At 44.6% G+C, this 13,065-nt stretch overlaps 1 protein-coding gene across 1 annotated transcript in view; it reads right to left on the reverse strand.

The window, feature by feature from the left end:
- Positions 1–13,065, reverse strand: part of LOC121635736 (methyl-CpG-binding domain protein 5-like) — a 36,152-nt gene that overhangs the window by 3,489 nt on the left and 19,598 nt on the right. Inside the window, exons 4-8 of the mRNA XM_041979048.1 lie at positions 12,100–12,271; positions 7,320–9,695; positions 1,735–1,955; positions 514–1,638; positions 148–221 (exon numbers count right to left, since the gene is read on the reverse strand). Of these exons, the coding sequence (XP_041834982.1) occupies positions 148–221; positions 514–1,638; positions 1,735–1,955; positions 7,320–9,695; positions 12,100–12,271 (3,968 nt within the window). The remainder of the gene's footprint in view (positions 1–147; positions 222–513; positions 1,639–1,734; positions 1,956–7,319; positions 9,696–12,099; positions 12,272–13,065) is intronic.

A 13,065-nucleotide genomic window follows, 5' to 3' on the forward strand; every position in this document is an offset into this window, starting at 1 on the left:
CTACCCTGGACAAACAGCAACAAAGAACAGCATAACAAGAGTCAATTAAGTTAATAATTTCAGCTGATGAAACATCAGATTGATGTTGAGTTTAAACAGCTTTGAACAAACAATCTACCACTCATCACGTAGTGTGCCGTTTCTTACTTCAGGCCTCGTTTGGCAGCTCGATCAAGCGCCTCCAAGTCATGAGTTAGTGTTTTTAGCTTCTCTGGCTCTACCTGCAGGAAGATGAGACAAACATCTGAGTACATGCAGGGCTCTTTGGTATTCATAAAGTATTGCTGAATTTGGACTGATGTTCATTAGATGAATACAACTTTTATTTTTCATGAACTCAAAGTTGCTATCTTCTTAGCTTACTGCTAAGTTACTACCTTCAAATGGACAATAGTTTAATGTATGTATGTATGTAACCTTCTGAAATAATATGTCACACATCTATTCACACTGAAAATTCAACTTGGCTGCTAAAATGTTGACAGGTGGTCACACAGTAGACAGGCGTCTCACCTTGGCCTGCTCTCGCAGCTGCATAGCAGCGCTGTGCACTTGTTCGTCCCCAGCCAACTTGGCAGGCCAGGGTGGGAAGCCCTTCAGCTGGCCCCAGACCAGCTCTCCCATATTGAAGGTCCTGGACCGGTAGTGAAGCAGCTCTGATGAGGGAGAGTCTGGCTGCCGCAGGTCCTCCTCGCTGCTCAGGCTCTTTGTGTCTGAAGGGCTGGGCGCCATACCGTTAAAGTGGCCATTGTAGTGGCTATAGTCTTTGGGTGTGGCCAGAGGTCCCTCGAGGCTAGTGGAGGAACTGGGCGACTGGTCGTCCCCCGTCAGCTCCTGCCGTGGGGGGCCCAGAACTTCTCCGTAAACCCGAGTGTTAAAATGGGGGGTGGTGCCATTGATGTGGGCGCAGCGTTCCACCGTCTGCTCCAGGCGTTCCTTGTAGTTAGCAGGAGTCCGGCTGCAGTTGTTGAACCGGTAACCATCGTCAAGAAAGACCTTATCATGGCCAATGGCCAGGCTATGGTCGTTGGATCCGTCAATAGGGCAAGGTGGGGCAGGGGCCAGACTTGCGGGTCTCTCCATGCAGGGACTACTTCTTACTTGTGTAGAGCACTCCAGAAACTCCTCACCTCCCCAGGTGCTGTTGTTGCCGTGAGTGTCGAAGCCTCCCCCGTGTTGTGTCTCCCCGTCCCACTGTCCTCTTGGAGTTCCACGACCAGGGGAACGAAAGTAGTCATTGGCCTCAGGACCATCTGGAGTGCTCTTCCCCGGATCCATAGTCTTCTGACCACGTCCCGGCCTCACATGCCTGGGTCTGGCTTGCTGGGTTAACGCCTCTCCTTCCTGGTGCCCATGCAGGACTGCACTAACTGCTTGCGGGAGGTTGACCGGTTCTCCTATGGAGGCAGTGAAGGCACTCATGGCACTGAGGGCAGGCACCGGACTCGCCTGTGTGGTCCCGCTAACTGTAGTGGTGATGGTAACATGCATGCCCTTGCTGGCGGCGTCTACCACAGCTCTATAAATGGCGTCCACTACTTCTGGGCCTCCACCAGAACCCCTGTCAGAACCTGATGGCAGTCCTTCGCCTTGAGGCTGTTGCTCCTCCCCAAACTGCGAGTGCTGCAACATCCCCTGCTGTGTACACAATATCCAGATAACATGATTAACTTTTTTTTTTCCTAAAGAAACCTTTTAAATTGAAACAGAGACCAAAATGCAACTCATCACCACCTGGTAGTTCTGATAGAGGCAGGCCATGGAGCCGGCATTGGCGCTGTTGCCATCTGTGTAGGGCAGGTTTTCTGGGAAGTGCTGCGGCCCCTGGTAGGCTGAGTGTGAGGACACCCCTTGCTGCATGCCCTGGTGGATATGCTGCTGGTACACCTGACCTCCGCCTGCGTTTATGTGCGGCTGTATGGCGCCCAACCCGCAGCCCATTGATGAGGGGTTTCCTGCAAAAACAATCGAAGCATACAACTTTAAAAATATGGATCCCAAAGTTTCAGCTTTTTTTTAAAGTGAAGCTGAGCAGAGACAGAAGGACAATAAGATAATTCTGAGCCATTCTTTTTAATAATTAATTTAATTAATTAGACAAGTAATTTAATAAAGTATTCATCACATAAAGGGAAAATCCAGACTGATTAAGAATAAAACAAATTAGCTTCCAGGTTTCTGCTTGATGATTATCCTTAAACTGTTAATTATTTGGCTAGTTTTTCAATTAGAAATGACACTGCATCAATGCACAACTGGAGCACACAAGATCTATATTTTTAATTGCATCCAAATTCAGGCTTCAGCAACAGATGGCCAAAATAAACCAGCTATTAAAAACTCTGGTATAAATTTCACACCAAGTATTTCTCTTATCTTGTCTTTTCTCTCTGTAGTCAGTTCAGTGGTGTTTGTACTTTTTCCAATTCTTTCACCACAAAAATCAATGGGCAAGCGCTGTTAGGAAAATGTTTCTTACAACAAAAAAGTTGCACATTAACAATCTGTTGCACTCTAAACTAACAGATGGACAAGCTGCCAGATGAACAGTACAGCCAGACTTGCTAGCAAAGCATCCAAGCATCCAAGTGCATCAAGGCCACAGATGTATCAATGAATGAAGAGACAGCCCAGCAGCAATGTTATGCAGACAAAGCCGAAGCAAATACAAAATCTCGGAGGCCTAATGTTGTGTTTTGTGGGTGTGTGCATGGATGAGCGGCGACTGGAGCAGCTGGTGCGATGCTACGTAGTTGAAGGGCAGCTGTGTGTGTTCTCCATGTTTTTTTTTTTTTCCTCCCTCTCCTCTTTTCTTTCTAACCCCCCTTTCTCCTCTTCAACGCTAAGAGCCACGACTCGGCCAACCCCCTCCCCCTTCCTCCCCACATCCTCCGCTACTGCTATGATATAGTGACGGCTGTTGCCGGGGGAGGTTGCCATAGGAACCGAGTGATGATTGGTGGTGCTGTCCGCTGCCAGGAAGCTTGCAGGGGGAGTTGGGTGGGTGGATGAGGAGGGGGTTATGAGGGTCAGGTGGAGCGATTTTAGACTGCTGGGGGATGGGGGTGGCGGTCAGCTGGGTGGCAGGGGGTCCGGGGGGGTTTACAATGAACTTTGGAGTATTTGTTGATGACAAGAGTCTAAGTGTGTGTGTGTGTGTGTGTGTGTGTGTGAGTGAGTGAGAGAGAGAGAAACTGGGGGTTCAAAGCTCTCTAGCTGTATAGAAACAGATGGTTAAAGGCTAAAGCTAAGACGCCACTGACTAGGCCACTTTTCACTGCTCTTAAGATCCTCAACATATAATGCAAAGAATAGGAAAAATATCCCAAAGCATGACATCTGCTCCATATTGACAAATGTTATTTTATCCTATGAGCATCTAAATGGAGCTCTGCTTTTGCCACCATGTAAAAATGTATGCAGGGTCACCTACGATAAGATCAATGGTTTCTATGAACATTTTTAACTCTGCCTTGTGGTGTTGTTTGCATCATCTGCTCTACTATCTTGGCCCAAATATGTACATGTGTGAGCACATTTTTGCTGACTGAGAAGGGATGGCTAGCTAAACGGTGATGATACAAGTCTATGTAAACTGCAGCATTTAGAAGATGCATTTTTAACTGATTTTTGCAGGGAAAAAAATTACTAAAAATGAAGAAAAAATAAGAAATTAGCCTTTAAAAAAAAAAAAAAAAAAAAAAGAAAAGTGAGAGCTTACATACATTTATATTCTCCCATGCACCACCTCTGGGCTGCATGTGTGAAAACGAGTAATGTGACCAGTAAGATATCTTCATGATTGTGAGGATTACAAAGCAGACTGCAAGGCATTTTACCCGATAAGCAGCTAAAGCAATTATCGATGACTTTCAACAGGACACATGGGGTTGTCTACACCATAAGTAGGTCAAAACAGAGGTGTTAATGGTGACATTTTTAATGGCTTAAAAGCCACAGGCTTTCAAAAAGCAGTAAAATTCTATTTTGCTATCTGTTGAAAACAGACCTGACCAGATATTCATTCATGTGATACAATTTTGCAATAATTGTCAACAGCTTAAGAGTAGTTGTTGACAATAATTAAACAGCCAATCATATGGCACCAATCAATGCATTTAGACATGTAGACATGGTCAAGATGCCTTGTTGAAGTTCAAACAGCATCAGAATGAGGAAGAAAGGAGATTTAAGTGACTCTGAATGTGCCATGTTGTTGGTATTTCAGAAACTGCTGATCTACTGGGATTTTCACACACAACCATCTCTAGGGTTTACAGAAAACAGCCTGAAAAATGGAAAATATCCAGTGAGCAGCAGTTGTCTGGACCAAAATGTCTTATAGATATCAGAGGTCAGAGGAGAATGGGCAGACTGGTTGGAGATGATAGAAAGACAACAGGAAGTCAGATAAGCACTGGTTCCAACCAAGTTCTGCAAAACAGCATCTCTGAACACACAACACGTCCAACCTTGAAGCAGATGGGCTACAGCAGCAGAAGACCACACAGGGTGCCTCCTGTCAGCTAAGAACAGGAAACTGAGTATACAATTCACACACACTCACCAACACTGGACAATAGAAAATGGAAATATCACTAGAAAAGTTGCCTGGTCTGATGAGTCTCCATTTCAAAAGCTGCTACATTCAGATGGTAGGCTCAGAATTTAGTGGAAACAACATGAAAGCATGGATCCATCCTGCCTTATAGCAAGGTTTCAGATTGGTGGTGGTGCAGGTGACATTTTCTTGGTGCGCTTTGAGCCCCTTTACCAAGTGAGCATCATTTGTCTGCTTGACTCGGTACAATTGGGAATTGGGTTCAGTTGGGGGTGCGACATTCTTCCGGTCCAAACTGCGTTGATGCTGTACTCCTCAAATGAATCTGACCTTCTAAAAAACAGGTTCCACTCCCCGCCAGAGGCGGCACTGCATCAAGAATTACTGAAGGAGAAGACGAGAACAATAAAAAAAAAGAAAACAGGCTAATCTATTGGTTCATCTGTTTCCACCACATAGCAGCTAAACACAGTTTTATCAGACCCAAGGGCTCTTGGGCTGATCATATTTTTATCAGAATTTTTACAGAGTTCTTCCACATTGGACCACATGACATTTCTCCCAGCCAGAGCTGCTTATCATCCTACACATAGCATGTTTTTGTCTTCTTTAACCACAATGCCCCACGTTGGACCCACAATGCTTTGTAGTCCACTCTCTGTATTTGGTCTGCTTGAAACGGGCCGAGATAGTCTTTTGTAGGCAAACAGATTCTGCTTGTTTGTTTGCATATTCATAATTCTCCAAACAAAGTGGACTTTCAGAACAAACAGACAAGAATTTTAATCAATAAGTCTGGTGTTAATGCATCCTTAAAACACCACAGTCTACCTGAGTATTGCTGCTGACCATGTCCATCCCTTTATGACCAGTGTAGCATCTTCTGGTGCTACTTCCAGTAGAATAATGCAACATGTCACAAAGATCAGTTAATTTTCAACTGCTTTCTTGGACATGACAATGAGTTCACTGGACTCCAACGGCCTCCAGTCTCACTCCATCAGAGGAACTTTGGAAAGTGGTTGATTCTCATCATGGGCGTACAGCTAACAAACCTTAAGCATATGATGCCATCATGAAGCTAAATCTCTGAAGAATGTTTCCAACACCTTAATGAATCTATGACACCATAAATTAAGACAAACGGTAAAAAGGGGTGCAATCTGGTACTAAGGTGAACCTAATAGAGTGGTGAGCATATGTTGACTAATTCCAAAATCAAAGCAGAGCATGGATAGAAAGAGGCCAGAAGCCATTTTAACATTACTTTTCTTTGAAGAGAATAATATCACATGTGTGATTCCAACAGAAGTGCAAAATTTATTGCATCCCAGTGAAAACATATGAAATCTATTGATCACCCATTAACTGTAAATAAGCTAATTAATAAATCTGCCTGAGGTCGCTATAATGACGTCAAAATAGTAAAACATTGAAATTGAAATATGCAAATTTTTCTCTTCCCACTGGTGACAAACATCATGTTCTACCTCCTGGCCTCCACAAGACCACCTGAATTTCAATGACTTGATGTGGGAAAAATACGGAATAACAGGGGACTTGTTGATAAGAACAGGTGGCCTGCAGCAGACCTTGCTGATACCTCCATTATAAACCATATGAGGACACACAGATGCAAAATGAATACATAAACAGAGTCCAGTCTTACAGCAGGTTGGGAAAGGGTAAAAACACAAGATCTAGGTCTTTTCAGTGGCAATGCAAATGTGCATGCAGGCACACACCAATACATACAGTCACACACAAAGTCATTTATATACACTCGAATAAATAGAAGCACACACACTGTAATGCACAAGTAGCGACACACATGCACAAACACACACAGGCCTAAAACCCTCATCAAAGGCTTCACTCTGGTCTCTATTCAGGGTCTATCGTTACTATAGCGACCAGCTTGCTGGGAGAAGCTCTTTACAGCTCCCTATCTGGGGCTGCTTCCCTTAAAGCGTGATGCAGATCCCATTTCCATCTTCTTACACCATTGACTGATGCTAGAATACAAATAAAACAAAGAGAAACACTGGCTGACTGACAATTAGCCAAGCTTTCAGAGATGAGGGGCTTGCTCGTTAGCTCAGTGATACTAGAGGAGCCCGACTGTCTAGGTTCAGGGCCTATCGCCTAAATCCTTTGGTTTTAGTTCACTCATAACCATAGAAACCACATCCTTATCAGAGCAGCGGCTTATAACAAGGCAGGGATGGGGACAAATGCTTGTTTACAGAACATCATCTGGACCCTGCAGCCAGAGCGCACTCAGTACCAAACAGCGGCCACTTAGTTTATTTATCTTGTCTTTCATTTTAGGCAATCATTTTACTTCATTTCATTAAGTGGTAAAACTTTTATCTTGACAATTTTGAGCATAATGTCTCTTAGATTACCTTTTCCACCATAATATAAATAAACATGACTGCATCTGTTACTGGAATTATCTAACCCTTAAAACCTGAATGTCCAATATTTAGTTTCTACAAATAGAAACAATAATCAAATTTTACCATGTTAATTAATATGAACATGTTAGGGCTTAACTGTCAAATGCTCACATTGCTTCATTGTTCTTGAATATTTCTGACATGCAAAAAACCAAACAAAACAATTAAACGTGTAATAGAAATTCATTACAACCTGACAGCTGTGGTCATTAAATAATTTCAGAAATTTTTTATTTCAGTGGCAGTGTTTTCCAAACCTCCTCTTATTTTGAGATAATCCAGTGCAGATGCCTCACCTGTGTCAGAGACGGTCTGGTTGCAGCTTCCATCGCCACCGGCATGTGGTACCACCATGTTAGTCCGTCCCATACAATGAAGCTGTGATGGGTGAGGGCCAGGATGTGACAGTGGTGGGGGGTTAGTGTTGGGGCGTACTAGCGGTAAGCCATTAGGTCCCACTGGCCCACCGCCTGGCCCCATAGGTCCACAGTTACTCATGGTGGAGACCTGCATCTGAGGCATCATGTCAGGGAACTGGCCTGGACGAGAGATCAAATGGCTCCCAGAGGTGTCCATATTCTGGCAGTTCTGCATGGCATCTCCTGGACCCCGCAGCCTCTGCTGGACTAGGACGTTCTGCTGAGGGCCACCAGTGATCATCCCCGTGCTGTCGTTGTAGTGAAGCTGTGCCGCTCCTTGAGGGCCAGACCCTGGGCCGGGGCTAAGACCTGGACGATGGCCGTTTCCAGCCAGGTTATGAGAACTGTGGCAGCTCATGGACTGGAGAAGCTGAGCCATGGAGGTATTTGGGTGTAGGTTTCCAATTCGGCCCACTTTTCGTAGCTGCTCGGTGGCACTGGGTCCGAGCATGTGTGGTCCCGCCATGCCTGCTTTGTTGAGCATGCTGTAGACCATGTTTCCGCCGTCGTGGTTTACAGTGCTGCCAGACGACTGCTTCCGTTTGCGCGTGGGATCCCTCTGCTGGGCCATGAGTTTATCTCTGAGAGCTGCCCGACCACTCTGACCTTCAGGAGTGTTGAGCAGCATGGTGGAGTTTGGCGGGAGCATGGGGTTTAAAGTGCTGTGTCCCTCCATGCTTCGAGGGCCACTCATAGAGCCAGGGTGCCCACCCCCACCTCCACCGCCACCTGCCCCTATGCCTGACATACCAACACCACTGCCAGCCATGCCAGCAGTGCTGTTGCCAGCAGTGCTGAGTTTGTTTTGATTTGCTAGCTGTGCTTTGGCTGCAGCTGAGAGGAGGCTGCTGGCAGGGAAGGAAGCGGCATTCTGTTGGTTGAGGATCTGGTTGAGGGGCATTCCAAGGAGTCCAGGGTGGCCCTTCTGGGAAGCGCTAGGGGTTGCCAGAGAGGACGATGACGAGGAAGTGGGCGAATACATGGAATTGCTGTGCTGATGGGTGCCAACAGAGTTTGCCATCCCGGGCAGCAGCTGGGAGTCTTTGTACTGGTGGAGTGCGTCATTTTTGTTGGTGGAGGGGCTTGAGGGCATGGCTGGCCTGGGAGACCCCATAGTTGACCGGGGTGAACGAGGGGGGACCTTCATGGTGCCACATGGGGCTTGGTGCCCGGAGGGCATTGCAAAGTTTCCATGGTCTGAGGAGGTGGAGGATGAACGTGAGCGATGAGGTGACACCTCCATCCTCACAAGTGCAGGCCCAGTCATGTGGACAGGGGATGTGACAGGGGAAGGAGACATGGAGGAAGCTGGACCACCCTGCTGAGTCCTTTGCACATGCCCACCATGCCCCACAGGCCCAGGCTTCACTGTGGGTAAAGGTAAATTGCTTGGCAAGGGAACGATGGCAGGAGGGGGTATGTTTACATTCATCATTGGTACCTGAGAGTGTATGTTAGGCTGGAAGTTAGACGGGTTGGGGGCATTGGCAGGGGGCTGACTGACTGGCTTGCTGGGGATGGGGTCTAAAATGCCTAAGGGGTCCTTTTCAGAGGTTAACTGCCTTTTCTGAAGAGCACAGGGTGGTGGTATGGATGGAGGGGGTGGTACAGGATGCACGGGAGGCTGTGTTTTATGGTGAAATGCTGCACGGGGAATATCCATACCAGGGGGAAAGTTTCCCCGTGGCATGGCCATGTTCATGACAGGGCTTTTGGCAGTGGCGGTAGGGGAGAGAGGTGTGCTAGTCCTTCCTGTCATTGCGCAGGATGGCTGTCCTGCAGGAGAGCCGTGGAGCATTACAGTGGGTGGGGAAAGCGGTGTCCTTGTGTTCCCATGGATGGCAGCTGAGCCAGGGCTACCAGCTCCTGGAAACCCACAAGGATTGGTCCTTGGAAAGCCCTCAGGGCTACCCAGAGTATCTGCAACAGGAGACTGCGAACCATCTCCATATAATTTAGCACTGGAGGGAGGTGGGCTTAACATGCCTCCATACCCAGCCCGATAAGGGGATTTAGGGCCAGGCTCCCCACTGCCCAGCCTCTGTCCCCTGGAGTATCCAGAGTAGAGCTCAGGCTGCTGGGCTCCACCCACTTCCTGGTGTGGATACAACCTCTGCTGCTGTTGTCCAGCTGCCATCATCATCTTGAACGTATGCTTGCAGTCAGGGCCAATGGCATTGGGTGGGCCATCATGGGGTTTAGTCCTTATTGCTCGTTGAGTTGTGGAATGCACAGCAACCACTGACGACGTACCTGAGGGCAGACAAAGCAGCTATGAGCTAAATCAATATAGACACCTTGAAAGAAATACAGGGCAGAATAGTTACTTATCTACACTTCACTAACTGTGATCCTTAACATGCTTTAATTGGGAAAGCAACATTAAATATATATAAAAAAATTTAAAGTTCCTCCTTCCATCAGATTCTGAAAACAAAGGATGGACAACACCCTGCAAAAAAATATGGAATCACCACATTTAGAGGATGGCACAAAACAATTTTACTTAGTAGCTGAACATTTTGGCTTTCTTTTCAGCTCAAGAAGAACAAAAAATATAAATATATAAATAAACTAACGGGGGTGTTGTGTCTTATGTGCAATGAATAGTTGACTTAGTTATTTCATTTTTAACATCAAACTTCGTCCGTGGCAGGGCTTTAAATGCTAAATGCGATTTATATATTTTCGTACTTTCTCAGCACCTCGATCAGCTGTTCATTGAAAATATCAGTTCAACCTGCATCAGTTAGATAAGTTTCAAAAAACAGAACAATGTCAGGTAATGACTCATTCTCGATTACATTTTCAGATGAGTAAGCACATATTAAAACATTTTCACAGGAAGAGAAAGGAACCCGAGGAAGAGTCGGGTGACGTAAGATGACAGAGAGGTTTAATGTTCTTCATTTATCGTGACTGTATGTTCGTACGTTCTGAGGAATAGAAGTGATATTGATGAGTACCGGAGCAAGTGTAATATTTAAATCTTCCTATTAACTGCGCAATATTAGTGATGTAAGAATATAACCCCTGTTGCCTGTTTGCTAAACAGTCAGAAGTGGTGGAGGAGACTAGTGGGGGAGAGAAAAGCAGGAGAGCAGCAGGGAAGCTGTGGCTGACTCTCCATACAGCCGAGCGTTAGAGCTTTTCTTTCCAAAAACAAGAAAAATCAAGTGCTCTTAGCCCGACTGCAAACTGTGCCAGACTGTGTGACAAGGCTGCATTATGTTTGTCCTAAATTCATTTGTAAATATTGAGATTTTTTTTTCTGTAATCAGAGAAAGTACAAAGCAAAATGGTAACGCAGTCAAATGGAAACATACAGGTCCACCAAGGCATGCTCAAACCAATTTGCTTAAAAAAAAAAATAGAAAACACAAAAACAAGAATAAGTGTGACTGAACTTAAAGCTTGTTACATACTCGTGTACAAAATTACATCATTTTGCTCTCACGGACGTGAGTAGGGACATCTTGCGGCTTGCTCTCGACACATCAGCCGAGCGAACTTTCTTCTCACTGGGCTCCGAGAAGTACTGAGAGATTGGTCAGACATTTGAGGTGGTAATTGTTAATGTGGAAAAGATGAAGAGGAAAGTCGTGGCTTCGGCATTTCCCCTGATGCAAGGCTGAACAAATAGTTTTAAATAACGGCCGACAGAGGTGGTGAGAAAGTACGTAAATGTAAACAACGTTAAAAATGAAATAACCTGGTCAGCTGTTCTCTGCACATAAAAACACAGACATCCCCCCTTGCAGTAATGCCCACTCTGTCGTAGACGAAGCGTCTCATGGAGTATGAAATGACAGGATCAATACAAACTTTTTTCTTGTTCTTGCGGCCTCGAGAATAAGAACAAAGTTCTTGTTCTCACGGCGTATGTAACAAGCTTAAAAACACTGGCTGAAGGGAAATAGGATTTAGATCCAGAAAAGGAAACACCTAGATGGAAGAAAACAAGGTGAAAGTGGGCTGAGGAGAAGCATCATGGACTTTGGTTGTGTGTGATATTCAGTCATGAATCCACAATCTGCGTTGAACAAGAAGATGGTGCTAGAACTTTGGTTTGATGCAGGTCCAATGAAATACAGAAAGATGACTGCCTGAAGAAACCAAAGAAAAATTTCCCCATCGTTCTCATTCCATCATTGGTGATACTGACCTCATTTTTCAGGACACAAAGCAAAGACTGAAACCTATGACATAACTCCAAGGTATGGTCAGCAAATAGTCTGGATCCAAAGCTGAGTTCAATTTTATGTTGGACATTAAAATTAAGAAAAGCTTCATGACAAGGCTACATCCTTCAAAAATCATCTATCAACTGCTACATGATGAAGAATATTTTTTCCATTAGTGAGGTTCATTTTGGCTGCAGCAACACAAACAGATTTTCATTTATTCATCCTTTTCATTTAATGCTTATTTGATCTGCAAAAAGATTGAAATGCATGTTTAACGAGTAAATAGTATAATTTGTGATGCATTTTGTTAATCTTTTCCAAAATTAAAAATACAAAAAATCATCCACTTATGGTATTGGTAGGAAGTCCCTGTATGTTTAACTAGTTGCTAAATATACAGGAGTTTCCACAAGCTACTTCTTTCCCCGTTCTTACTAGTTCTTAACAACTGCATTTTGGTGTTGTCATACCTCCTCCTGGACTGGTCAGTGTCAGAGGCGGGTGTGTCTCCATGCTCTTGTGCAACGTGGCCACAGCTAAAAGCTTCCTCTTGTGAATACAGAGTTTGGTCACGTCTTCATCTGCCTTCACATCCTCAGCTGTCCTCTGCTTGACAGCTGCCCCAGGGTCGAAGTTGAACACCTATAGAAAAAGTACCACATCTTTAGGCCTAATTTATTCATTTAATTTGGACGTGAAAGGAAATAATGCACATGTATTGAAACTCTAAACTTCTTAATTAAAACTAAAGTCAAATTTCTCCACTAAAGATGAAAATACCTACCAATAAGATGTATTAAAAATTAATGCAAACATTTAATAAAAATTATATTTCTTCTTACACTGTAATTAGGACACACGACCTTTAGAATAGCTGCAATTAATTAAAGAGAAACTAAGACAATCTGTTACCATAAATTCAAAGATAAGTGTTATTACCACAGTATACAACAAATCACAGGGCCCCTCAAGTATGCTGAAGCCCAAGATAAGGATGGTCAGGCTGCTTACATTTCCATGTGATCATCCTTGAATATTATGTAATTTACAGCCATATTCAGCCGTATTCACCTCTTGGGGTCGTCTTAACAGCACAGACTGTAGTATGCATAAAGCACTTTGTTATAATGTCTTCAGATCATTTTCTGGAGCTCATTAAGGATTGGATGGAAGTTTACATCTGCTTATAATCTCATAAACCCACCTACAAACATTTTTTTCCAGAGAAACATTAAATCAGCAGGACAATTGTCGGATCCAACAGACCTGGAGTGTTGGGACTAATTCAGCATCGAGGACAAAAACAAAGAACAGCGGACACCTCCCAGTGACCTTTATTTGTAGTGTGGTCCTTCAGAGATCGGTGAAGTGGTCAGCTAACTTATGTCATGCATCCTAATTATGTGAATAACGTTGCAGGAGTAGCTTAAAAGAGC

This window comes from Melanotaenia boesemani, chromosome 24 (assembly GCF_017639745.1).
Source record: "Melanotaenia boesemani isolate fMelBoe1 chromosome 24, fMelBoe1.pri, whole genome shotgun sequence".
Lineage (NCBI taxonomy): Eukaryota > Metazoa > Chordata > Actinopteri > Atheriniformes > Melanotaeniidae > Melanotaenia > Melanotaenia boesemani.